We start from the raw sequence: 27,061 nt of genomic DNA, 5'->3' as shown, positions 1-27,061 counted from the left end.
ACCTGCAGTGTCTCCGTCTCTTTAAAGCTCGTGGTCGCCGGGTCACATGTCCAGCTCCGGTGTCCCCTCCTCCTCTGATTACCGGAGCCTGCGTGTGTTTGAGAGAGTGTGTGTGTGTTTGTGGATGTGTGTGTTGTTATAGTAAACCGGCTGCCGGCCCTCCTCCGCGGCTCCGTGTCCTCTCTGTGTCTCGGTATATAAGGATCAGGAGGGGGGATGTCAGCCCGCTGACCACCGGGGGGGGAAGATGCTGCCGCTCGGTGTGATGCTGCTGCTGCTGCTGACGGCCGCTGCTGCCGCCGCTGCCGACGTGACTGGGACCGGCGCTCCGCCGCTCCTTGAGCCGGGGCTCGGCTTCTCTTCACCGGTCCCCGCCTCTCCCTCCGCCCCGCCGCTGCTCCTCCTCCCGAGACCCCAAGCGGACCACGGGGCGCCCGGTGTAGCCTTGGCCCGGTCAGCGGCGGAGGAGTCGCCCGGCCCCGGAGTGGAGGTAGAGGAAGGGGAGCATCATCATCATCACGGCGGCGGGTACAAGATCGTCCAGTGGGAGTGGAGCTACGTCCAGACTCCGTACATCATCGCCATCTGGCTCCTGCTGGCCAGCGTGGCCAAGATCTGTAAGTCCTGCTCCTCTGACTGGATCTTTACTGGTCTTTACTGGGATATGAACCAGAGCTATGATTACACAATGAAGTGTTTAAAACTCACTGTAAAGCTACGTGTAGGCCACTGGTTTTTAATGGTTTGGCTCAATTAACATAGAACTAAAACTGTAGCATGCAGATACAACATGAGTCTACTTTTCTACTGATTCAGTTTCATGATGTGAAGAATAAAACCATGAGAGCAGAGAAACTGCAACTAGAAAAACCGACCTACTGCATCACTAACCATGTTGTTATATGGATGTTATGTCTGATAAACAAACTCAAAGAGACTGAAAATTATAATTAACTTTAAGTTAAGCATGTTGAAATCCATCAATTATGTGCACCGTCCCTTTACAATAACATTGATTTTTAGTTGGAGCTCTGACTTGTACCAGAATTAGTGGCAGGAGTATTGATCATATCTCTTCAGCGAGGACTATACTTCGATCTGAAATGAGCATTTGTAGGCAGTTTAGTGTTGTAGAGAAGTTAAGAGGACATGTGTCTCCTCTCTCCACATTAACATAACCAGAATGAATAAAGCAGACGAGTCAGCCAGTGAACACACACACACACACACACACACACAGTGTCCCCGATCTTTTCACAACACACACGACTGTCTGACAGTTTTGAACGTGTTTGTTCACACTGATAAATATTCTCCTAACAGGAAGCGTAGTAACAGAAGAGGGTACAGTCTGCCTTTTTGACAACGATCATGCATGATAAATATTACAAAGAAATGTGAAGACTCAGAGTCAAGTTAGTTTACACGTGCAAGGAATTTGTCCTGTTGTTTTCGGTGACAAAACAGTGAACATAGATGTAGAATAAAAAAAAAAGGTAGAGAGCAGCAGAAGCGGTGCTGTCAGAGGATTTGAAAAAGATTAACACGAGACCACGACGGTTCATCATCCAGAACAAAATCAGAGGAGAGTCTGGAGTCTGATGGGGCAAACATCAACCCTCCAACCAGCAATCAGCAGGGCAACAAGAGTGAGATCTGTCAGATGGGAAACCCTTAGGGAGGTTTCCTACTGTCATTGCAAAATTGTCACATTTTCAGCCGCTGCTTTGGGGGGCCCTCTAATGGTCTTTGGCCCCCAAGTATAGTTGCTTGTTGACAAGCAGCGCCTCTGACTACAGTATAAACAGAATTCAGCTGCTCGTCTTCTAACACACTCCTGCACCCTCACCTCGACCACATTGCCCCCGTTCGTCCTTCATAACCTCCACAGCCCCCCCCCCCCCACTTGTCTGAGCTCCTCCACCGTGCACACTCCCACCTGCACTCTCAGGTCTGCTGACGCAAAACCTCCCCCTCCCCCCCCATGCGGGACCAACCATCAGTCCTGGGGGGTCTTCCTTGTCCATTGTCGCTCCAACCCTCTGGAACTCACTCCCAAAAAAACATCACAGACTCCCCTCCTCACTCTCCACCTTTCAAGAAATCCCTAAAAAAACTCACCTCCTCAACATCGTCCACAACCACTAACAAACTCTGTTCTCATCCTGCTTCTCTTAGCATCGCAAGAAAAGATACTCTGACTCTGAATCACAGAGCTAATGCTTCATTTAATTTGTCATGTATAAGGCAGAGACACTTTTCATAGAGACATTAGTCGAGGAGGAACACACCAGCAGGACTGTCACTCAGCCTCCGTCTGTCTTCTGTCTCCTGTTTAAACATTTTATACCAGCGTCATCACACACACACACACACACACACACACACACACACACACACACACACACACACACACATTCACAGACGGTCATGCTTCCTGGGCAGCTGGTGACTCACTGTGCTGCAGAACAATAACACACTATACATGCTGCTGATTAAGGTGGTCATGTTACACGCACACACACACACACACACACACACACACACACACACACACACACACACACACTGACGCTCTGTCCATTCATTCTGAGTCCGCTCTTCTCTCATCATGTTGAGCATCAAACCAGATACAAGTAAAGTGCAACTCACATATCAAACTTTTTCTTCAAAAGATCAGAATCATTTTTCTTGACATCGTTATATTTTTTAGTATCGGGGGGGAAATATCGGGGCTGCCACTTACATCCGTCCTGGACTACGTGATGTTTTTTTATACGCAGGCCTCGTCTCAAAGCGTACACCCTGGACTCTGTGTGTCACGGAGCCATGACGCTCATCACTGATTTTAAAATCCCTCACCCATCACCGCCCTCTGTCAGCACATGTTGGATGGTCTTCTTATTCCACATGAAGACTTAAAACACTGACTAAGTCTTCTTACCTCTTACCTTCTTACCGACATCAATCAGAAGAGTACAGGAACTTATAATGTTCCGTCTCAGGAACTTTTCTTACTGTCTGTTCCAAAGGTCAGAACTGAACTGGAGAGAAAGGCGTTAAAGTTTGCTGCTCCCTTTAGTCGGAACGAATTACCACAAGACCTGAAACTTAACGAGCCGCTCCCATTGGACGATTTTAAGAGGATGTTAAGTGACTGGGAGGCAGACACGTCAGGCTGTAGATGTTCTGTCTGATATTTTTAGGATTGTGGGCGATCCTGACAAATATTTGCAGCTTAAATTTGTTATTGGTGCCTCATAGTTATGTCGCTTATATTACATTGTAAGAAAGTTGAATGTGTTGCCGCCTGTCTTGGCTTCATCTGCACTTGCAAATTGCTGTATTGAACTTGCTCTTTGCACTTTGCATCCCACATCCCACCGCGTTGTGTCTTCATTGCCCTGCATTATACCTGCTACATCACCTTTCACTGAAACTACACAACTCTGCACCGTTTCTTCCCATCACTGTGTCTCACACTGAGTAATAATTAGATTTTTAAACATTAAAAAAAACGACAACTCTTTGCACTGTAGCTCCGACACACCTGCACTGTAACTACACAGCCTGGTAGTGACAATGCCGATACTCCTTACCCGACCACATGGCCCCTCCTGGCCCCCACAACTCAACCGTGTAGACTGATGGGCAGCAAGAACCAGGGCATCACCAGGGTTGTCAAATAGGAACCTCCCTCCACCGGAGTTTCTCCTAATTAGTCCCACGACGTCTCGGGAAGCCACCCCCCCCCCCCCCCTCCATGCTAGCTCCACCACACCCACATGCAGAACTTCTACATCGACCCTTCTTCATCACATGGTCATCACAGCTCAAGCAGTATTGCCACTTTTAAACAGATCCAGGATCTGTACATGCAGGCGCCAGGTATAGTGACAACACCACATTGCCCCTTATGGCGCCCCAAAACCACAATAAAAACTATTCCCGGTTATGTGCCAATCATGCTGCATCATCATATTGCACGCTATCATTGTTAAAGAATAAGAGTACTTCATGATTGAAGCCAAAAGAAAACAGAAAAAGCACAGCCTGACAATGAAAGTGTTTCATGTTGGAGCTTCATGTTGAGCAGCTGAATGTTCTCAGTGTTTCTCTCCTTGTCGTCCGTCTGGTGTGTGTGGGAGGTTCAGCTGTGTGTGGGTGTGTGTGTGTTTATATTTACTCCAACATGTGTGTGTGTGTGTGTGTGTGGTTTACAGAAAGTTTCTTTGAGAATCTTCTCCAGCAGACTTGGTTTTTTGTTTCTCAATCAATTGTTGTCTCGTTAAGATAACGTACAGCCAAGCCTTCCTTTTTGGTCGTCTTTGTCCCCCCGTCCTCATCCTCGTCAGTCGGGTGGAGGAGAGGTGTTCATGCATCAGGAAGTAATCTGTAGACTCAAGCTGGGGTCAGACAAGAGTTTTCATGCTGTGTTCAAGTCTGAGTCAGTAGCCAGGAATTTTAAGCTTGTAGGGTCATACTGAAAAGAGTCAAACAGCAAACAGAGAAAGTGGAGCGTTGTCACAGTTTCAGTTCCGCTGCAGGACGGTTCAGTGAGACAGAGAAGATGTTCTTCATGGTGAAACTTCACCGTTTACACTCAGATGTTTGTTAAATACGGAGGAAGAGACGGGAGAAGATAAAGACACAAGAATATTAAAAGACATCAGGATGTAAACGAGGGCAGGTAGATGTAGTGGTGGAGAGAAGGAGGTGAAGGAGAAAAGGAAACCAGCGAAGGAAACCAGTGAAGGGAAGGATGGGAGGTACTCAGTAAGGACAGCAGGATTTCTCTAAAGTACAGTTGGGGGTAGAAAGGAAAGGAAGAGGTAACAAAGTACAAGACGATTTAATGATGGACCGGAGCAGGTAGGAAAGAAGATGATGATGGTGTGAAGGATAGGAAGTAGGTGTTGAAGGTCAAGAGGAGGAAGTGAAGGACAGGAGGAAGTAATAGATGACGGGATGCACAGGTAGGACAGGTGAATAAGTCAAGCACAGGAGGAAGAAGTAGAGAAGTTGGGGATGCAGTGGAGGACAGGAGGATGTAGTAAAGGAAGGATAGAGGTTGTCAGAGAAAGGGGACCTATGAAGGAAAGGAGACAGGAGGAATAAGTTACAGTAATGAGAGTAGGATGTAGTAAAGGCTAAGACAACTGTCTTTAGTTAAAGACTGGAGGATGTAAAAGAACATTTGGTGACAAAGAAAGGGATGAAGTTGACGACATGAGGAGGAATTAAGGGGAAAGAGGATGAACGGAAGGACAGGAAGAGACAGGAGACGGCAGGAGGATGTGGTTAAGGACACACAAAGGAAGAAGGGGGTTAGGAAGGGACTATAGGAGGATGTAACGCAGGACCCAAGCAGCTTCTGAATGATGTTAAGATGTAGTAAAGGACAAGAGGTGTAAGTGAAGGACAGGAGGTTGTTGGTAAGGATGTAAGGAGGTCATGAATCTATAGAAAGGAAGATGAAGAGAATGATCGGAGGATGTAGAGAAGGACATGAGATACGATTGGCAACAGACCAACAACCATCATGATCATTTAATGAGGTGATAAAAAGCTAAATCCTGATTTGTGATCAAGCCCAAAACTCAAAGAAATAAAAATGATTTCCTCCATCACAGTAAGAATCTTAAGAAACAGCTGATGAAGATGAAGTTAATGTCATATAAAAACAAACAGATCATCAGTTAGATGTAGAAAACAGAGCTGTGTGTAGTTCAGATTGTCTGTGATCACTTCAGTCTTTGATGTGTTTGTGTCCTCGTGGTGATTTATGAGGCCTGTCACTCAAGCCTGTCCTTGTGTGTGTGTGTGTGTGTGTGTGTGTGTGTGTGTGTGTGTGTGATCACTCGTCTTGTCATGACTCACAGCTGACCTTAAATAATGAATGTCCAACTACGTGTCCAAGGCCATGTCCTGCATCATGTTAGCTACGCCTAAAAGAGACAAGCGCGCCGACCAATCAGAGAGGGGGCATTATGACTCATCGGCTTTTACACACACTCTAAAATTCAGGTATTTCAGGTGTAAAATGAGTCGTGACTCAGCAGCTGCAGCTCTGTACCTCTCCTCACATTTCTGCAGCGGCTGAGTTTAGGAGACGTCGTAAAAAGTGATGGCAGCTCGGTGTCGCTTTCCTGAGAGAGATCATTTGGCTCAGCAATAAGAGTCGTCTCCTTTGGCTCCCAATCAGCCCTTCATTAAGTCCTACCTCTTTATTTATAATTCAGTCAGTGTAGGCAAAGTTTTCACCCAAAACAGAACATTTGAGACTACAGTTTGGTACCAGGCCTACAGATTTAGCTTTTTTAGGGAGAATCTGTAAATAAAGCTCAATCTGTGACTGATAATGGTAAGAGACAACTCTTTTTAACACCAAATCTTAATTTTGTACCCTCAAGAATAGGCAAACAGAATCAGTTAAATGTATGTAAGAACACAATTCTTGGTGATATTGTTCAGACAACCATGAGATTACGTCATGTTAGGATCTGCTATTTGCATTTCCAGAACTTCCCTCTATACTTCTGCCTCCAACTGGCTTTAAAACCAATGATTGCATCTTTAAAAGGACGAGAAAAAGAATTTTAAAAAACCTCCTGATGATTGTTTCTGCTGCTGTCTCTCCTCCTGCAGTGTTCCACTTCTCCCAGCGCTTCACCACCGTGGTCCCTGAGAGCTGCATGCTGATCCTGCTGGGTCTGGTCCTGGGTGGAGTTGTCCTCATAGCCAATAAGAAGCAGCTCTACCAGCTAGAGCCCGCCCTCTTCTTCCTCTTCCTGCTGCCGACCATCGTAGGGGATGCCGGTTACTTCATGCCAGCCCGTCTCTTCTTTGACAACCTGGGAGCCATCCTGACGTACGCCGTGGTGGGAACGCTGTGGAACGCCTTCTGCACCGGATTCTGCCTGTACGCCGCCAAACTGCTGGGCGTCATTGGTGAGTCTGAGCTCTCACTGTGAACACAAACACTGAGAACAAATCTAACAAAGTTAACTTTGTCACATTTGTTACATGCTTACATGGTATGACTCTAACATGCATGTCTTTCACCAAGGTATCCAGTGTTAGAGACAGAACAGATCCGATCTTATATCGGTATCTGGTCTGATATTGATGTAATTTACGTATGGGATATCGGACTGACGGCGCTGAGCCATGTCACCGATCAAGAACGTTTTTTGTGCACTTTAAAGAGGATATATGATCCCCCTTCTCCACCTTTTCAAACAGTCCCCCTGTGGTCTAAATGAAACATCTGTGCTGTGCTTTGGTCAAAATATAACATGAATGAAGCACCAGAGGAGTTTTGTGATCCTGTATAAACCAGCTCTCTCAGAACGCTCCGTTTTGGTGTGTGTGTCTCTTTAAATGTAATGAGCCCACCCTGAGTTTTCCCGGTAGACATCACTCCTTCGCTAGTGAGAATAAAAAAAAGTTTTGTTCTAGGCTGGGGGTGGAGTCCATGGGTGGAGATACCATATTTTTTTCTACCAGAATCCCACTGTGACGTCACAAGTTGAGCAAATTTGAAACAATGCAGACCAACAATAAGACTTATGCAGACCACAAACAAAGGACTGGATGGGTTTATTTCACATTTTGTGGGTCAGTAGACACTCAGGTTACCCAAATATATGTTCAATAACACTGTGAAAGTGGATTATTCATAATATGTCCCCTTTAAACATTCTCAACTCACACATTCTCACTTTGACGACATTCAGACTGAACTGTAAGAAGTGCCTACAAATCGTCTCCTTGACGACGTTCAGACGAGATGGAACAGCTCCTTCTATCTCATCAAAATTAAAATTCTTAATTTTCAATTTAAAATATTTAATTTGAAAAACCTGACGGCTGTTGCTGCTTCCTGTTTGTATATGAAGCCAGAACAATGCAATGCCGGGTTTACTACAGCTTTGTGTAGCCTCACTTATACTACCAACAACAACAATAACACTATTAGTTATGATAATAAAAATATCATAATCAATATCGTTATCGATACGTATCAGTCTGATTGCAACAAAAAGAAAAATGGTCGGTGAATCTCTAAGAAATGTACCAATCATAGTTAATAAGTCATGTATGTAACATACTCACACCGTGTAATTAACTTACATTATGCTTCGATAGCTAACATACCAGTTCTTATTTCACGTCAAAGACCTTAATCCAGGAGGCTGGTGATTGTTTTTGATGTGTATCTTGAATGTTGAATCCATGTTAGTGCAATGTGCCTGAGTCTAGTTCTATGAAATAAATCAGACAGGTTGTTTAAGAGTTGTTGAATAATGAAAACTAGAAAATAATGTTCAGTGAAAGTCCCACTGACGGACTGTCAAACATTTTCAGAACCTTTCAAACTCGACTTTATAAATGTGTTTGTTTGCAGACGAGCGAGTGCAGGCGGAGCTCTTGGACTTCTTGTTGTTTGGAGCGTTGATCTCCGCCGTCGACCCGGTGGCGGTGTTGGCTGTGTTTGAAGAGGTTCACGTCAACGACACGCTCTTCATAATCGTGTTCGGAGAGTCGCTGGTGAACGATGCCGTCACTGTGGTGAGACACACACACACACACACACACACACACACACAAACACACACACACAGAGCACAAATTCATATGTAAACACCTTATCATGTGAGGTGAGTTCATACGTTACTATAGCAACAGAGAAGCTTACAAGGTTGAAAAAGAGCACAACAAACTGTTGACTGTGTGACTGTGTTTACTGATTTTCCCCCCGGTGCTCCTCTCTGGTATTTACTCCAGTGCCATGTGCACTGTGGAGTATTTGTAGTAAAACGTAACAGTTGGACCCGCTGGAACAGTAATCAGAATCAGAATTAGGTTGAATGCCAAGTAGGTTTTCAAATACCAAGAATCTGCCTATTTTGGTGCATAACAATAAAACACACATGCAGCAGAAAAAGAGAAAAAGAGTGACGCAGATTTTTTATAAAATACATAAAATACAGCTTTAATTTTTTTTATTGTTAATTGTAATATTTCCATTATGCCTCAGCATCTGGGCCTCTAACTGCCTCAGGTTTGGTTTTCATGGAAAAGTCAGCACACTAAATGTCGCTTGATCTGTGCGCTGCTGCTCTTCCCAGATAAAACGTACTTTGTAGGACATTTGGTGTTCTGTCTCATTATATCCTTTTTGCAGATGTGCACTTGAAATCTTTAGTGTGCCCCCTTTTTGCTGTTTTGGTTTTAATGGAAACAGAATTAGGGTGCGTTCGAATTGTCCCTCCTATCTCCTTTCACTATCCACTTCACCTTAACCCCGGGGAAAACGGAATGAGGTTAAGGAAAGATGTTAGGAGTATTCATAAAGGACTTAGGGAAAGGCGATCTCGTTGCTCAGCATTTTCCACTAGGCGACGTCATTAAATGCGATGGGCCAGCAGAGGTTAATGACGCGGGTCTGCCGTGTTGAAACTACAATGTTCAGAAAATGGACTACAGAAAACGCATCTAAAAAACTTTCCCCTGTGTCTTCTTACCGGTGAAATAATCCTAATTAACACAAGGTTGGGATTGAAATAAAAGAAATATAGGCTACCAGGCTACAAGTGACAAAAGTGAAACCATCAGCTTCCTGTCCACTCATAAATCAACATCAACATAAATATGATTGTATGAAATTAATTGTTACATTTATGTAAGATATAACCTACACATAATATTTTAAGCATACAAATGTACAACTGCACAAAGCATTCTTAAGTGAATGAAATACGTTGAATAAAACATCATCTGGATAAAAATGTCTCTTATCTTTTATCCCTTGATCTGTGTCACTTTACGATCATCGTTAATGTTCGTGAACGGTCGGATGCGCGACTCGCTTTAAATGTTGCGGCCGCAAGGAATTGTGGGGCGGCATATCTCATCTCCTTTCGTAAAGGATGGTCCAGTGTATCCTATGCTAAAGGAGGTTATAAAGGAAGCATTGACCCACATTTCCTTAGCTTTTAAATGCTTCGGGGTCATTTCACTCAGTTAGGAACCTTACTAAGAAAAAATGACAATTCGAACGCACCCTTCGTCTGCGTTTGTTCAACAGGGAGGGCCATGTGTGGTATATTCCACGGCGGCCATTTTTCTTCTGATGTCAAGCTCAGGTTAAATTTCTTTGTCGTTGGTTTAATTGTTAGAAATCCTGCAAATTGTCAACATTTTACTCTTCCACAGCGACTAAAAGACGTTGAAGAACGTAAATACAAAGAAGTGACAACAGGCCACATTTCATGTTAAAAACAACACATGTCATAACTCGACAGCTATCCAGACACTAAAGTTAGCATTCAATCGCTTCCTAGCTAATGGTGTGTATTACAATTCTACAACTACAAAATTCTACAATTCACTTAGCAGACGCTTTTTATCCAAAGCGACGTAAATCAGAGAGTAAGTACAACACTAATCCAGTCATACACCGCCACCGAAGAAGCGGGAGCAATGTGGGGTTAAGTGTCTTGCCCAAGGACACATTGGACATGTTGCTCAGCTGGGGATCAAACCCTCGGTTGTGAGGCAACGACTCTACCAACTGAGCCACAGCTGCCCGTACTAGCTTACTAGCTAGTGGTTGCTTCAATTGAGCATTGGTCAAATGCTAACATTCCCTGCTGTTATGGTAGCTAGCTCTGGGAGTGTCACCCACCTGGGAGAGGGGTTACTGTCCTTTGTGATGTCATGAAGGGAAAATATCCAAACAGCCTGTTAGAGCACACATTTTCTGAAAAGTGGAGCAGGCAGAAGATGGAGAGGATGGACTTTTCTCATATTTAGTGGAGTTTGTAGACAGACTACGGTCACATGTAAGTGTTAGAAAAACATGGTGAATATGTGACCTTTAAAATGCAAAATATACATTCTTACATATAAAAAAAACATTTTTTAAGAATGTATCTTCTTTAACTGTGTACCACTCTAGATTGATTTGGTGAGTGTTGACATGGACATCTTGGGAAAGATATTATCTAAGTGTAAATATTTATTTTACAGAATTTAAAGCATGAAAATAAAACAAGTGACAGAATTGCTGCTTCATCCAGACATACAGAGTCTCCCTTTGCGCTGCTGTCTATCCACAAAAATCCAAAAAGCACACGTTAGTCTCTGTTTGGTCCATTTTTCACAACTTAAATCAGCTCTTTCCCAACATTTCAGTGACCTGTTCCCTCAAACATACTTATCAGCTGCTTCAATAAATCTCTTGAGCTGCTGCTGCTCTTGCAGAAGTAGAGGCTTTATACTATATTTAGGGTTTTAAACATGAGGTTTTTTTTATTTGGGCACTTGGTGCAAGCATGTGTAAGTAACACATGAAAGAGACAACATTTTGGTGAAGGGTAAGGTTGTATATGAAGAAGATTTAAGCCTTTTTTAAATGTGTTAATTGACTCCATGCCAAAACAGATGCTGAGAGTTTTGAAATGTGACTTCAGATTGGACTGAGGATGTTCACAATAATTGCAGAAGAACATGAATTGATCTAGCCTTGAAGTGAACAAGTCGTCCGGCCTGTAAATACTTTGGGAGATCTTCATACCATCTGTAAAAAGCGGCTGAATTTTCCTCGTATTCGCTGTGATTTGTCCCAGTAAACTACAGATGTTTGATGAAAACACAACAGCGGCAAGAAGAGCAGAGAAACTTCACATTTACTCTGTAGCAGTTTGAGAAAGCAGAGATTAAACAGTTCAGAGCAGATTAACTCTGCACTTTTCTAATCCCCAGCAGCACTCAGAATAATCCCACCAACAAATGGAAAATCCAAAGTGTGGGAAAACGGCAGCTCTGACCTGCAATCCGAGAAAGAACCAAAGAAGAAAAGAGACGCAGGGTGGGCTTTTTCTTACAAGGCTCAGTGGTGTACGCACTTAAAATTCTCTGTTACTTCGTCCTCAGTGTTTTACAGTTAATGACGTCACAGTAGCTCAGTGATATTTCCCCAAATCCACCTTTTATAAATGCCTTCAGAATAGACACCTTTTTATGTACCTCATGTCAGATTTACAGCACAGCAGTAGTTTCTGCTTCACAGCACATTATTTGCGTACATAACTCAGTTTTCTTAGGCTTTCAAGTCCAATTTTCAAAGTGGTCCTATTTATGGAAACATCATGGGTGCCAAGAAGTAAGGCCGACCGATATGAGATATTTGGGGCCGATACCAATATGAATGTTTAAGAGAGAAAAAATCTGATACCGATATATCGGCCGATATCTTTCTCAGATCTATGAAATCTGTAGAGATAGATGGATATACATTTACACATTTATCCCTCAAATGCAGTTATCAAGTTCTTGCGGAAAAGATATATAAGTTAGACAAGATGGTCACTCGACTGGAAAGTAACAGCGCACGTACGAGCATCACCGCTTCACACTCTGGAGAGTGATGATGTTTGTTGTAATCCATATAGCGCCCTCTGCTGGTGAAAGAGTGATTAAACTGCTAGTTTAATAGAATGAAACTCAAATTAAATGCTATTTGACTGGTGAATAAATCTAGTAATACCGGCGCATATCTGCGATAAAATGAACCGATACTGATAGTCCCTGGATAAGCTACTATCGGCCGATATTATCGGATGGCCATTTATTGGTCAGGCTCTACTATGAAGTTAGCTAAAATGCTATGGGTATTAAAACTTCAAAAGGATATGTGTCTCCAGTGTTCATGATCTTGTCCCAGACTTCTTGCTGCACAAGTAGAACCTAAAACCTTTTTCTCCTGTTAACTGTCTTAACCACTACAGGTAACTCAACATCTGATCCTCTTTTAGACGCCCAACAGGCTTATGCCTCAGTTTTCAGATTTCAGCTCAGCTTCTAAAGAAGTTAAATGTTTACCTAACCTTGTCAGCGTTAACCCGATAATTGTGATGTGATTAAGGTCCTCAATTAATGCTCTTTTATTGCATTAATTCAATGTTAATTAGGGGCGCCATAGATAAGCCAAAGCAGCGTCTCCCTGTAGTCACATTGATGTAAATGGACGACACGGCTGCGCCTTTGAATATCTCTTTTTACTTAAAAAAAAACTTCCGGGCGGCTCATTTGACATATCAAAAGTAATATTCACCTTGTGGACATCAAACATTTGACTTTTCTCCTGCTGTGAGGGACATGTGTAAAAAGGGGAGCTCTGGAAATCTTATTTATCTACCTAACTCATCATCTTACCAAGGTAATTTGGATATAAACCAAAGCTTTTAGATTTCCCAGATAGACGTGCACAAGGTCCAAACATCTCTAATCAAAAGAAGCTCTGAGTCCATTGTTACAGTGTTTAAATGACTCCATTCAGGTTGATTTTCTATTCATTTCCAGCGATCTTAAACTTAAATCAAGTGCTGAGTTAAGAAGTTTTGACCTTCTTTAAAAAAGGTAGAAGCCTGTCAAGGTTTCATTCTTTAATCTTTAGAGGGGCCTAAAACACAGAAGAGAAAAGTCCTTCACAGTGTTTGATGAAGGTTTAGATTCCTTGAGATTGTCTGTTGCATAGAAACAGTGACGATTTGATGCACTTAAATTTGTACAACCTGAAGTGCTCTAACCTGAGTTCCCACTGAACTGAACAAACTGAGTTACAGCTTTACAGAAACATACCTCTAATCTTATCCCCGTCCCTGCTCTTTAGGTTCTTTATAAAGTCTACATTTCCTTTGTGGAAGTGGGAGCAGAGAACGTACAGACGGTGGATTACTTCAAAGGAGTCGGTGAGTTCAGACAAATTAACAAAATCAAAACCTTTTATCACACTCTTCTGTAACCCATCCGATTTCTTCTCCTCGTTCTCTGCAGCCTCCTTCCTCGTCGTCAGCATCGGGGGCACCATGGTGGGTCTGGTGTTCGCCGTCATCCTCGGCTTCATCACTCGTTTCACCAAGAAGGTTCGGATCATCGAGCCCCTCTTCGTCTTCCTGCTGGTTTACCTGGCCTACCTGACCGCGGAGCTCTTCTCCTTGTCGGCCATTCTGTCGTGAGTCTGCACCCAAAGTACAACCAGAAAAACATGTCCTGTCCTTCTTCTGCTGTTTATGGAAAAATGGCTCAGCTGCCTACAGCACAGGGAGATTCTAATGAGCGTTACATGCAATCAAACTGAAATGGGCTTCAGTTTCTGGATCTCCCACGTCGCAAGAAAACAAAGGACCGCACACAAAGGTCATATGGAGATGTGCTGGGAGACTCAGCGCTGCATGTTAACATGTTTATCAGCTGAGGAGGGAAGGTTTTGACCTTTGCAGTGATCATTTGGTTTCCGTTGCCCGATACTGAAAGAGATGGGCAAAACTAAAAATGTGTAAATCAAAATGACATGAAAATGCCAAACTGATTTTGAGGTTCTAGAGTTGGTAAAGGAAGTTAATGTTTTGAGGTTAAAGGACGAGTCATCAGTGGGGACTTGTTTGCTGGAGTTTTACGACAGGTTGCTAAAAAGCAGAATTATTACGTGCTTGGTAGAACATTTAGTTTTGTTAAGTCCAGTATTTTCCAATCTCAGAACCCATCAGCTGGAGTCTGACGACAAAATAAACCTCGAGGAACGATGGACAACTTTTCGGTAATTCCAGGAAACCCAGCGGTTAGTGTTAAACAGTTTCTTTAAGGTGCACTTGCATTGTTTACAGTCCAATCAGCAACTTGAGTAGCCAGCTGAAGCTCCCCTCCAGATATGTCTGCAAAATAAACATTGTCATTTCTTGGTTCATTGAATCCACTAGAGGAGCGACGTTCATCTGTTTATGGTGAGTCTCATTTTAACTGTAAATAGTAAGTTACACGGAGGCGTCACTCTGGATTACTTTAGCGGTACGAGCCTGAAGAAGAAACCGATTTGCGTGCAATTTCCTTCCATCTAACGGGTCTTAAGTTTTCAGGAATAACAACAATATGATGAAGATTAGTAAAAAGTTGAGCTTTGTCCAGTCTGTCCCCAAGAGTAGAAGAAAACAACTTTTAAAATGTTTATTTGTTGAATGCAGGTTGGATCGATCGTTTATGATGCATTCCAGGAAGTCGGGAAATCTAAACACTGATTGGCTTTCCGTCACAGAATCAAGCTGCTTTCATTGTTTTCAGATTACCAGGATGTCACTATGATGGAATGTGTTCCTTCTGCTTTTGCTCTCCAAAGAGCCTGCTGCTTTGTGATTGGTCAATCCCACTCAGACTGCAATCCTATGGTTTATGTAGTACATCAAAAAAGAGTTTGAGCTGTTCAAGTGTTAACAGGAAGTCAGTACTTTCTTTGAGTTTGGTAGTTGGAGATGACTCAGTTGTTTCCAGTGGTTGCTAAGTTTTGCATCTGGTGAGATATACATTCGCTGTTAGTTTAAAACAGAGGTCGTGACACTGGCTAATTATATCTTGTTCTGTCTCTCTTTCTCTCCAGTATGACCTTCTGTGGTATTGGTGCCAATAAATACGTGGAGGCCAATATTTCCCAGAAGTCTCGGACCACGGTGAAGTACACGATGAAGACTCTGGCCAGCATTGCAGAGACCATCATCTTCATCTTTCTGGGGATCTCGGCGGTAGACAAGTCCAAGTGGGCGTGGGACACCGGCCTGGTGTCCTGCACGCTCATCTTCATCTTAATCTTCAGAGCTATGGGTCAGTCATTTCTCTTCATCTGTGTGTTCTTTACACGAGGTAGTGAATCATTTTACACAGAATAAAAACAACAAATTTCCAATTAGAAATCAGAAAAAAATTCCTAAATTCTCACCTAAGCAACTTTTGTAGGAGTTGATTTGTCTCCTTGATAGAAAACTTGAGGAATGAAGCCGCTTTGACCTTTTCAGCTTCCGCCTCAGGATGTGACATTTTAGCTTCACAGCTGAAAACGATCTCACGATGCTGATCGCAGCTCTCTACTGTCCTCGTCAAAATATCACAATAATCTCAGACTCCCTTTTAACCTTTACGCCTGTCCACTCCTTTACAGCAAGCGCTCCCTGCTGACTGTCGATTTGAAATGTAGAGCTGTGGCCGTGTGCATGCAGCTTTAAAGATACAGTATAATGTAGTCATTTTCTCTTAAGATGTCCAAGCAGCCAGTAGGTTTTCCCCCATCATCTCATCATATCTCCTGGCTTTCTGATCCTGACCTTCAGTAACCTTTGTGCTCCAGGTGTGATCGGTCAAACCTGGGTGCTGAACCGCTTCCGCCTGGTGCCGTTGGACAAGCTGGACCAGGTGGTGATGTCGTACGGCGGCCTGCGAGGCGCGGTGGCCTTCGCTCTGGTGGTGCTGCTGGACGGCAATCAGGTCAAAGCCAAGGATTATTTTGTCGCCACGACGATTGTGGTCGTCTTCTTCACCGTCATGTTCCAGGTAGGAAGAAAAACAAACACTTTTACTGTGCAGAGAAAAGTTCCAGATACCTGGTCTTTCTTCTTTTTCTGTGTGTTGTTGCACCGATAGGGGAAAACAAATTCATAGAGGTCAGGAGGGTAACTTTCAGATGAACACGGTGGCTTCATGAAAGAACATTTGAACTAAAAGCTCATTCAATATCAGGATGTCTTTGTCGGTCTTTGTGCTGGATAAAGGGACTCACAGAGGTTGAATATGTGACCCTTTGTTCTCATATACCCCACATGTCTGAGGAAAATTAAGATGCGATCAGACTGAAAGCAAAACAAAATTTAAGCCCGGCCTAGTGGTTCAGTCGTGTCCCATGAACGGAGGCTACAGTCCTCCAAGCGGGGGGCTGGGGTTCGAACCCTGCCTGTGGCTCTCTTCCCGCATGTCATAACCCACCCACTCTCCCAAATTCCTACTCCATCCATAAAAATAAATATCTGTTAGTTTGACTTCTTAGCCCTGTTTGTAATCCAACTTTCCAGATTTTCTAGATTCAGTAAAACTCAGCGGAGTTAGATAGACAGGAGCGCCACAACTGAAACAGAGCGCCCAACGTTTGGTATCCATGAGAGAAATCCTGGACCTGGTCCTGATCCGTGCTGACAGGTCATCAGACTAAACACTGGTCAGCCTCAAGCAGGAAAGTTCATCCAGACTCAGTTCATGGAGTCAAAGTGTGGGACTAACAGACACTCAAAGGTCACTGACGGAGACACTGAGCTGCTGCAGCTGTGTGAAGACCAGTCACACCCCGCTCTCCAGCTTCTGGTCGCCTAGCAACCGCAATGATGTCATGCTCTACATAACCTTTAGCCACCTGCTCGTACAGCGAGCAGTAAAACGCTGTTTGACCCAACAAGCAGCATCCCGATGATTTATCGGCTCTTATCAGCAGTAGAGCTTAACATGTACATTGTGTCCTCAGGGTGGCGCTATAGGAAATATTTTGGAGTCAATAAAACATCTGATGGGTTCATAATCAGGAAAGAGAAGTATGACATTAAAGTGAAATAAATTGGTGAGTTTTCAGAAGTTATCAGCGGTCTCTCAGGAGTTTTTAAAGGTCCCTGAGGAAGGTATAGGGGTCAAAGCAGAGGTGTTTTTTGGCCATTTTTCTGCTAAAGAGAGGAAATGTTCGGAGGAGAGAGTGGGTGGAAGACATGCAGCAAAGGGCCGAGGTTGGATACAAACCCAGCTGCTGTGAGGAGGACTATAGCCTCCGTACATGAGGGGCACGACATAACCGCTAGGCTATCCAGCATTCCTTTTAAGAAAGATTTTGTCAGTCTAACTGGTTCTGAATATTTGGTGTTTTTTATTTCAAAAGTTTTTTTAGCTTGGATCGCGGCACCGGTGGCCTAGTGGTTAGTTTACGCGTCCAATGTACAGACGCTGTAATCCTTGAAGCTGGCGTCCCGGGTCGAGTCTGACCTGTGGCTCCCCCCTCTCTCTCTCTCTCTCCCCTATTTTACTCTATCCTGTGTATCTTATAAAGACATACAAAGCCCAAAAATAAATGGACTTGAGCTTGTATATTTCTTTTCTAGTCTTCTGATACTCAAAGCACTTTAACACCGCAGGTCACACCTACACATTCACACACTGATGGTAGAGGCTGCTGTGTAAAGTGACCATCAGAAGTAGCCTGGCGAGCTAATTGTCAATAGCGGTTGAATTAAAGTAAAAATATGCTGCGGTCCTGGACCACACACTTTGCAGTTAAAGTCAAGTACGGGGAGGGGTTGAGGTCTGAGATTTCAGAGATACAAATCCAGTCATAACCTCCTGGTATCGGATTTATTTACCTGAAATAATCAGACATGTTTACTGTATGCACGTTTAAATCCCTCATGTGTTAGATTAAGTCAGAGACAGGAACTTGACTTATTGTTCATTAAGGTCATAAAGTGTAAAAACAAACTAAATCTAGAGTTTGTTCAAACATGTCAAAGTTGAGTTCAGACTTCCTTTGACCTACTCTCTGAGTGTTTCCTCTTTCCCAGCATGACTCTGCATCAGAGAATGAAACTGATGGGACTGATGTTGATAACATATTTTCTTTCTCAATAGTAGCATGCAGAATTTTCTTTGTTTCTATTTTTATGTTTCTGATGAACCCCTCATAGTTTCTATTCTTCTAGTTTCTTCAGTCAGTCTGCAGATGTCTCCCCTCTCTATCTGAACCATCGTACTCTGTGTTGCTTTCTGTTTCAGGGTCTGACCATCAAACCGCTCGTCAAGTGGCTCAAAGTTCCTCGATCCACCAGCAGGAAGCCGACCATCAACGAGGAGATCCACGAGCGGGTCGGTTTCACTTCTTCTTCTGTTGCTCCTCATTTTTCCTTCTTCCTCATTTCATGTCCATCTTGTCAAATGACTAAAACATGGAGGTGTCCAGTGCACAAAAAGGCACCAGAGGGAGTAAAGACAAACTTTACACAGCAGCAAGGATTGAAATTAGCAATTTGTTTGCTCAAAAAGGGAAAGGAGTTCCCAAAATTAAAGTCAAAAATTTATATTTCTTAAATTTGGTTCCCTGAAGTTGACCAAACATCCTCACCTGTTTTCTAGCTCTGACTGTCTCCAGAGTTTTTACCCTCACTTTCAGGTCTTCCTCAGCTCATTGTTCTTTGATGTTTTCAGGCGTTCGACCACATCCTGACAGCTGTGGAAGACATCGCAGGCCTGCAGGGATATCACCACTGGAGAGACAAGTGAGGCCTCTACACTGATAGAAAACCAGACACACAGAGACACCATGACAGTAGAGCATCAGAGCAACATTTAAAGATGATTATTACATCGAGTAAGGCTACTTCACTGTGGCATGTTTTATTCTGAACCAGTGTTTCATATATAAGGGTCCCTCACCCATTAGGGTTCTTTAAGGTTTATCCTGGAACCTAGACAACCAGCAACCTGAATACAAGTGACTATAAAACATAGATTTTGTGCATATGTCGCGTGCCCCATGTAGAGAGGCTAGAGTCCTCATTGCAGCGGGCGTGGGTTCGAATCCGACCTCGGTTCTTCGGTGCATGTCATCCCCCTTTCTCTCCCTCCAACATTTCCTGTCTGTCTTCAGCGTTCCTATCCAATAAAGGCATAATGGCCCCAAAAATTACTTTAAAAAAATAAAAAAATAAATAACGATTGTAAAACTGAGAAAAAAGGTTAATGTACAAGACTGTGAATATGTCTGAAATGTTTACCTTTAATGGCTGTCCAAATTGTAATAAGTGGCTACGAACAATAGGGGGAGCCCCTTATCTATTAGAGACAAAAGATGAGATGCTCTACTCTTCTGATAAAACCATTAATAAATCAAATTATCTGTCAGCTCTAGATTGTCATATACAGTAAGAGTTGTTAAAATGAGGGTTTAACACATCTGTTTATTAACATGACAGCTTCATAACACAGTTACATTACATTTTAAACAGGCTAACATCGGTGTTCAAATGTGTTTAGTTCCTTTGATATCAGAACTTTCTGTGTTCCAGTCATAAATATATGAGTCTGATATGTGCTTGTCTGTGTGTCTGCTCAGGTGGGAGCAGTTTGATAAGAACTACCTGAGCAAGCTGCTGCTGAGGAAGTCTGTGTACAGGAAGAGCGAGCTGTGGGAAGCTTATCAGAAGATCAACATCAGAGACGCCATCAATGTCATCGATCAGGTGTGTGTGTGTGTGTGTGAGTGCGCGGAGACGGGGACTCTTCATATAGTGAGCCGAGCAGCTGGAAAACATCCTCTCTCGTTCAGTTCATGACTTGATGGAGACAAATTGCATAATATGTGACCTTGAACAGAAAGTTTCTTTATTTGTGTAACAATGAAACGAACGGTTGCAGGCAGTGTGAAACCAGAAACTCCTGTGTTCTGTAAAATCTAATTTCCAGTCTCGTTTTTCAACCCGAAAACAAAACTCTGTTCAGTAGTGAAACTTAAGAGCAGCTCTTGGCACAGCTGACCCTCCCTGGTTGTAATGTCATAAATAATAAAACACAGACAAAACTCGACCACTCTGCACACCGCTGAAGTTTGAGTCCAGCAGAGAGGGGAGTTTCATGTATCAGCCCACACAGTCGCTGCAAACTTAAAACAACATGAAACAGATTTATGGAGGTAAGTTCATGTTTGCAGGAAGGTTTCATAAAACATTAACGTCAACGCAGCGACTCTAGGGGAAACTCTTTATGTGCTGCTGTGATGAGTCTCTGATCTGAGACCAGGTTCAGCTGCACACATCGGACAAAACCTTCAAACAATCCAAGCCGGGGGAAAAAAACTGAAAAACACAAACAGAGCTGCAAAACAGAAACTCTAACCTGATAGAAGATACACTGAGGTTGATTCTATAACAGAGTATGAGGCCCACATTAAAAACCCATTTCGACCAGATGAGATGTTGGTGTGCTTCTACCTTTAAGACCGGATGCATTGCAGCATATTGTTGTTTTTGTTGTTATTTACTGATTGGAATGATCTTTAGTGCAAAGGCGAGGAGTTAATTCCAGTGGTTTACTCTCTCAAATGATTTTATTTTCATGTCTCTATCTGCTTCAGAGGTTGAGAAATAAAGATTTTAGTAATGTCGGAATTCTGCAAAGTTTATTCTGAAATCCCTCAGGTTTTAGAGGTTGTTTTTTGAGGGGGCCTTAGACTCAGTTTCTTGCTCAATCTTCTCAATGTGGGACAATGTCAATACTGATGAGATATTCTGTCATTGGTTAAATACTGAAGAACTTTGTGTGTGTAGGGTGGGAACGTCCTGACTTCAGCCAGACTGTCTCTGCCCTCCATGGCGAGCAGAGCTTCATTCCCCGAAGTCACCAACGTCACCAACTACCTGTGAGTCACATGACTTTGTGTGTTTGTTGTGTGTGTTTAAATTCAGCTGTATGTTGTGTACATTATTTTACAGTCACATTTAAACAGTAGTATGTCTCTTCAGCTCTTACACCTCCTCCTCCCTGAAGTCTTAGCCTCATGTTGATTAGCGTCATGCTAAACGTGTGTGTGCGCATTTGCATGTGTGTGTGTGTGTGTGTGTGTGTGTGTGTGTGTTTTCAAGGCGTGAGAATGGCAGCGGTGTGTGTCTGGACCTGCAGGCGATCGATAACGTCCCCGGAGCCAAAGTGGAGGAGGACACAGAGACACACCACGTCCTCGCAGAAAACCTGTACAAACCCAGGAGACGGGTAACACACACACACACACACACACACACACACACACACACACACACACACACACAAACACAAAACAAAAACTTTTTTTATTTTGATTGAAGAAAAAAGTATGAAATTGAAGTAAAAATAAATTGAGGACTTTTTAGAAGTTTGCAGGGGTCTATGAGGAGATTTCAAGGGCCCTGAGGAAGATACAGGGGGTCCTAGCAGGGGTGTTTGTTTAATGTTTGTTTTAAATTTATTTTTGCCTTCATTAGAGAGGACAGCAGAAGAGAAACAAGAAAGTGATAGTGGGGGGCAACATGAAGCAAAGGGCCGAGGTTGGAATTGATTATTAGCTGTAAAGGGGATTGTCTCACTTTTGGAGTCACCCTCAAGTGGCCGTTTGAGGAACTGCAGTTTGTGACTCTTCCTGCTTTAGCTTCACACTAACTCTAGACATTTTTCCTTGGTTTTCAGAGATCAAAAATTAGGTTTGAAGGTATCTCAAAAGTTCTGACAATTGAAATTACAACAAAGTGGAGAAATAACAAAAAGTATTAACATTCAAAGATTCCTCTTCTAGTCTCTCATTAAGTTTAACAATGAGAAATGAACAAATGTGAACGACGTTATGAGGAGTACACACATAGATCATGACTCAGAAATGTGTCATGTTGTGCTTTGTGTTGTTGTTCGATATCGATGTGTTGTATCATGAGTTTCATGTTGTGTGCAGTATCAGTCCCACTACAGCCGTCACTTCATGCCTCTGGGGGAGAAGGAGCGTCAGGACCGGGAGGTGTTTCAGAGGAACATGAAGAGCCGCATGGAGACGTTCAAATCGAGCCGACACAAACGACACAAGAAGGAGAGAAGCCTCAAGAAGGTGAGAAGCACCCGCAGCCAAATGTTTCTTCACTTCTGTCTCTGTTTGAATGAAACTCTGTGACGGCTCAGATTTAATTAAGTTATAGTTTTTTTTTGTTTGTTTTTTTTAGATTTATTTTTGGGCTTTTTGTGCCTTTAATGGAGAGATAGGACAGTGGATAGAGTCGGAAATCAGGGAGAGAGAGTGGGGAATGACATGTGGGAAAGAAGCCACAGGTGGGATGTGAACCCGGGCTGACCACTTGAGACGACAGCCTCCATACATGGGGGCGTGCGCACTAACCACTGCACCACCAGCGCCCCAAGTTATAGTTTTTTTGGGAGAAAAAACTGAATACGGATCACTCTGATTACAGTCTGAACACAGACCAAGAAAAAAAACTCTCAAGTTCATTTATAACTTTTCTTTTTCTCTTTTACTTAAAGGGGCAATATGTAACTCTGACACCTAGTGTTTAAAATGAGTACTGCAGTCCTAATTCAAAACATTGAAGAGAGCAGTCTCCCCCGCCCCCTCCTCCCTAGAGTCGATGTGCGATTGTCTTTTACACTTTATTTAAGTCAGTTGATCACAGCTGCTTCACTCTCTGTCATTAAAGACAACATGGCGTGCAAATTAAACGGCCTCCTGTTCTGACTGCAGGTTAAAAGGACTGACGTGTTTATTCTGTTCTGTTTTCAACAGCGCCGAGGATCCGACGTCAAGGAGGACGGCAGCGACAAACCGAGACGCAACGTCAGCTGGCAGGACAAAAGTAACGCTGAGGGGAGGGAGGGAGAGAAAGAGGAGAGAGATCAGTAGTTAGTTAAATGTCAGACTTCAATGAGATTAAAGTACAAAAGAACGAGTATATAAAATACATGAGTCTACATTTTTGTGCTAGCTGTAATAAAACGAAATAACATCCTCCTCTGGAATTTAAGATTTCACCGTGATCACTGTGTGTGTGTGTGTGTGTGTGTGTGTGTGTGTGTGTGTGTGTGTGTGTGTGTGTGTGTGGTGTCGTGATGTGATGGGTTGTGTCACATGTGTGTCTTCAGATCCAGTGGTTGTTCCTGTGGAGTCAGAGGAGGAGAAAGGTGACCACTCAGACCCTGAAAAAGAGGAAGACGTCGGGATCACCTTCGTCGCTCGCAAGCCAGAGACACCAAAACAGCGACCCCAATCCGGTAAGAACACACACACACACAGACACACACACAAACACAACGTGTTGATCACTCTGCCAGTCAGTAGAAAGGTTTTTAAATGCAACTTGGCAGCAGGAGACATTTTTATTGTGTCAAACTCAAGTGCTTCGGTTCGACTATAAGCCAGAGAGGTGATGGTCAAGTAAAAGGTGCAAAGTCATGACATCGCTTAGAGATGACATTACAAAACTTCCCAGATACCAACCCACGTCATTATCCCCAAAAGTATCTTCAGCTCTGTGGTCTAACTGTGTCTCTCTCGTCAGTCCCTGCAGCTCTGGACGGGCCTCAGAGTCCAGCATCCGGCCCCGCCTCACCCCCCATTGGAGACAGCCATCTACCATGGAAGGGCAGTGTGGGCTCTCCTCCCCCCTGCGTGTCTGTGGAGGCCACAAAGATCATCCCTGTGGACCTCCAGCAGGCCTGGAACCAGAGCATCTCGTCCCTGGAGAGCATCTCCTCGCCGACCGCCCTGCCTGAGCCCTTCCACCCCCGAGTGAGCGCCCTCGCCAGACTGGGAGGAACCCGTCCAGCCTCCTACACCCCACCAGGCAGCACCCCACCAGGCAGCACTGTGGGTAGCAACTCCTCCATCGGACCTCAGGTGTCACAGGGCCCCTTGCGCTTTCCAGAGAAGAAGAAGAAGAAGGAGGAGGACGATGAGGAGGAGGAAGATGGAGGAGCCGCACAAGAGATGCAGCCACTCATGTCATCTCTGAGGCCTCCCGGCCCCCTGCCACCGCCTCCACCGCCGCCAGGCTTTGCCCCTGGGTCAGCGAGGAGGAGGAACCCCTGTGTCTACTTGAGGAGCCTGGTGTCCGCGCCCCCTCCTGGCAGTGGAGAGCCACACAGCCGAGGCCCCACCCAGCTGTAACAGCAGATCCCAGATCAGTGCAACACCTCTCTAATGCAGAGCGGAGCAGGAACTGTGCTCCACCAATCAGCAGCTTCAGATTCACTGCAAGGAACCCAACACATACACACTCACACACACATTTACCCACATATATAAAGTATATATACACACACGTACACACGCCGTCCAGTAGGAAAGCAGGTCTCCACATCTCCTCTGCGTCTGCAGCCTCATGATGGAGTTTGAGATCTCTACAACATCCTGACTGATATGAGCAGAACACTGAGGTCAGATGTCACCCGATAGTCTAATCACTGCTCTAACCTGCACATCACCAGCCCTCACATATCACCAGCTCCTGAGAGAAGACTCAAGGTACAGACAGCTGGTCGGACAGGAGATATCTTTTTAAATGTTATACCATTCATTTCACGACTTTTATGTAACAAAGATTCTGAGTTATTTTCTATTTGTGTCTTTGTTAGCTATTGTTTTCTAATCACAGGACATTTTATTACGCATCTTTGGGTCTAAATAACTAACAGGTTGTAAAACAAACTGTAATGGCTGAAAAGTAATCCTTGGTGACAAAATACCCGATCAAAGTACCTCTACTAAAAGTGCTTTGTGGCACTGATAAATTACTCTTTGTTTTTTCAATAGAGTCAGGTAGTCTTACAGAGAGATGTAACAGCTGGTTTCTCTCTTACAAAAAGATCTTATTTTGTAGGAAGTCTACGATTCTACAATTCATTTAGAGGACACTTTTATCCAAAGCGACAAACATCAGAAAGTAAGTACAACACAAGCAAGGATGTAGAGAGGAGGAGACAGCATCAGAAAGTGCAAACAAACAGCTTTAAGTCCGATCAGGCAACACACAGGTGCTGACAGAAAGTGACCAGAGGCAGAGCACAACATTGACCGCTGTTGAGAGTTCTAATCAGTTTCAAAAACATCCTAAAATTGCCATTATCAAACAAAACCATCATCATCATCATCATCATCATCATCATCATCATCATCACTTTCCTTATCAATAATATCATTAAGTGCGTAGGTGTTCATAAAGAGCTGGGTCTTTAGCTTTTTCTTAAAGGTGCAAAGGAACTCTGCAGATCGAATGGAGTTTGGAACTTCGTTCCACCAGCAGGGATGTGGCAAAGGAGAAGAGTCTAGTTAGAGACTTAGGACCCGAGTCGTTGTCAGACAGCTATCATAACAATCTGAGCATGTTAGTGGAAAAAAACAAGCACTTTTATAATATGCACTTTGATCGGGCAAGTTTCCTACTGCCAGTTTCCCAGCTGATGGCTGAAGCAGCAGCTCCAAAACTTTCTTGTATCTATTAGTTATTTTGACCCTAAAGTATGTAAAATTGTTACCTAAGTTAAATAATGCCATGATTCACCAATAAACATCAGTGCTGCATCCTGTTACCAAAAGCACCAATTCAAAGCTGAATACAAAACATCACCAGGCTAACGCTTTCAAGATATAATCTCCAATTTTGTGATTGTGCACAACAGCTCCCACTCACTGTTGAGTTTTTAATATTAACACAGTCCACAGCTGAATGATTCCTCCAGTCAGTAGGGGAAAAAAACAATAAAATATGATATAATCAAGTAAAAATGAAAATACGATTCTGCTGGAGGTGGACGCTGACTGATGTATTATCTTTCTAGTTATACTGACAACATCTCTTTTGTACATTTGGAACATTGTACTCACATAGTATAATGTTAGTAGACTTTAGAATTGTAATATCATCACAGCTAATAGAAATATCATAATAATGATTGTTAAATAGAGGCACAGCTTCTCCTGCTGCCTGAACCACAGCCGCTCTTTAACATGAGCTGACAGCTTTTTAAAGTCTTATTTCTTTATACACAGGTGTCAACATGCATCAACACCTTTATTTATTTTGTTAAAGCCGCTCGAATCTAAAAATGTATTTTGTAAAGCTGCAAATATAGAGAATATACAGAGTAGTTTATTTTGAATGACCAAAGTGTGTAAAAACTAAGCATAATGAAGATTTATACCTTGTGCATCAGTGTATAACTGCCTTACTCTGCTGTCTCTGTGTAGCGGTTTGTCAGTTTAGTCTTCCTGTCTGCGTGTGTTTGTGTGCGAGTACATAGGTGGGGCCCAACCAGACCGTCCACAGGTTTATCATCCCACCAGCAGGAAAGATGTTTCTTTGATTGTTTCATTCATTTTGACTCTGTTGTGTTGCTTTTTTTTTTTTGCCAAAGAATCTTTTCGCCTTAATGTCAGAGCTGCTTTCCCACTTAGCTTCAGTCTGATTAAAGCCTAGCAGCCTCTACAGCAGTGAACCAACAGGTGGAAGGACTATCCTATAATCAAATCAATGATGTTACCTTTTTACCCAACAATCTCTGCCTGATATTACACGTTTAGTTCTCCAAGCCCTTCCTTATGATCAAGCATCAGGTCCAAAAGGGTTGGAAAAAATTGCCAATCATAGTTTTAAATTCCATATTGGCTTTAATAGAAACTTTTATA

General features: G+C 43.3%; 1 protein-coding gene across 1 annotated transcript; it reads left to right on the top strand.

Annotated features, from left to right (window-relative positions):
* Positions 1-5: 5 nt before the first annotated feature.
* slc9a5 (solute carrier family 9 member A5) lies at positions 6-25,479 on the top strand. The gene is made up of 16 exons (XM_061051038.1): positions 6-617; positions 6,649-6,951; positions 8,411-8,574; positions 13,682-13,760; positions 13,846-14,023; positions 15,440-15,660; positions 16,181-16,383; positions 18,631-18,720; positions 19,060-19,130; positions 19,967-20,093; positions 21,177-21,268; positions 21,492-21,618; positions 22,328-22,477; positions 23,165-23,234; positions 23,521-23,649; positions 23,937-25,479. Exons 1-16 carry the CDS (start codon positions 248-250, stop codon positions 24,542-24,544), a joined length of 2,982 nt encoding a protein of 993 aa, XP_060907021.1. The 5' UTR covers positions 6-247; the 3' UTR covers positions 24,545-25,479.
* The last annotated feature ends 1,582 nt before the right edge of the window (positions 25,480-27,061 follow it).

The sequence above is a fragment of the Labrus mixtus genome, chromosome 1 (assembly GCF_963584025.1).
Source record: "Labrus mixtus chromosome 1, fLabMix1.1, whole genome shotgun sequence".
Classification (NCBI taxonomy): Eukaryota; Metazoa; Chordata; class Actinopteri; order Labriformes; family Labridae; genus Labrus; species Labrus mixtus.
Note: the sequence above shows the minus strand (reverse complement) of the source record. Positions and strands in the feature narration are given on the sequence as shown.

Excerpts from the sequence above, each read along its gene's own strand:
- slc9a5 (XM_061051038.1), top strand. The coding sequence starts at position 248 with ATGCTGCCGCTCGGTGTGATGCTGCTGCTGCTGCTGACGGCCGCTGCT. Across the intron at positions 14,024-15,439 it reads TCCTTGTCGGCCATTCTGTC|TATGACCTTCTGTGGTATTG; the intron begins GTGAGTCTGCAC and ends CTTTCTCTCCAG. Across the intron at positions 23,650-23,936 it reads AAAACAGCGACCCCAATCCG|TCCCTGCAGCTCTGGACGGG; the intron begins GTAAGAACACAC and ends CTCTCTCGTCAG.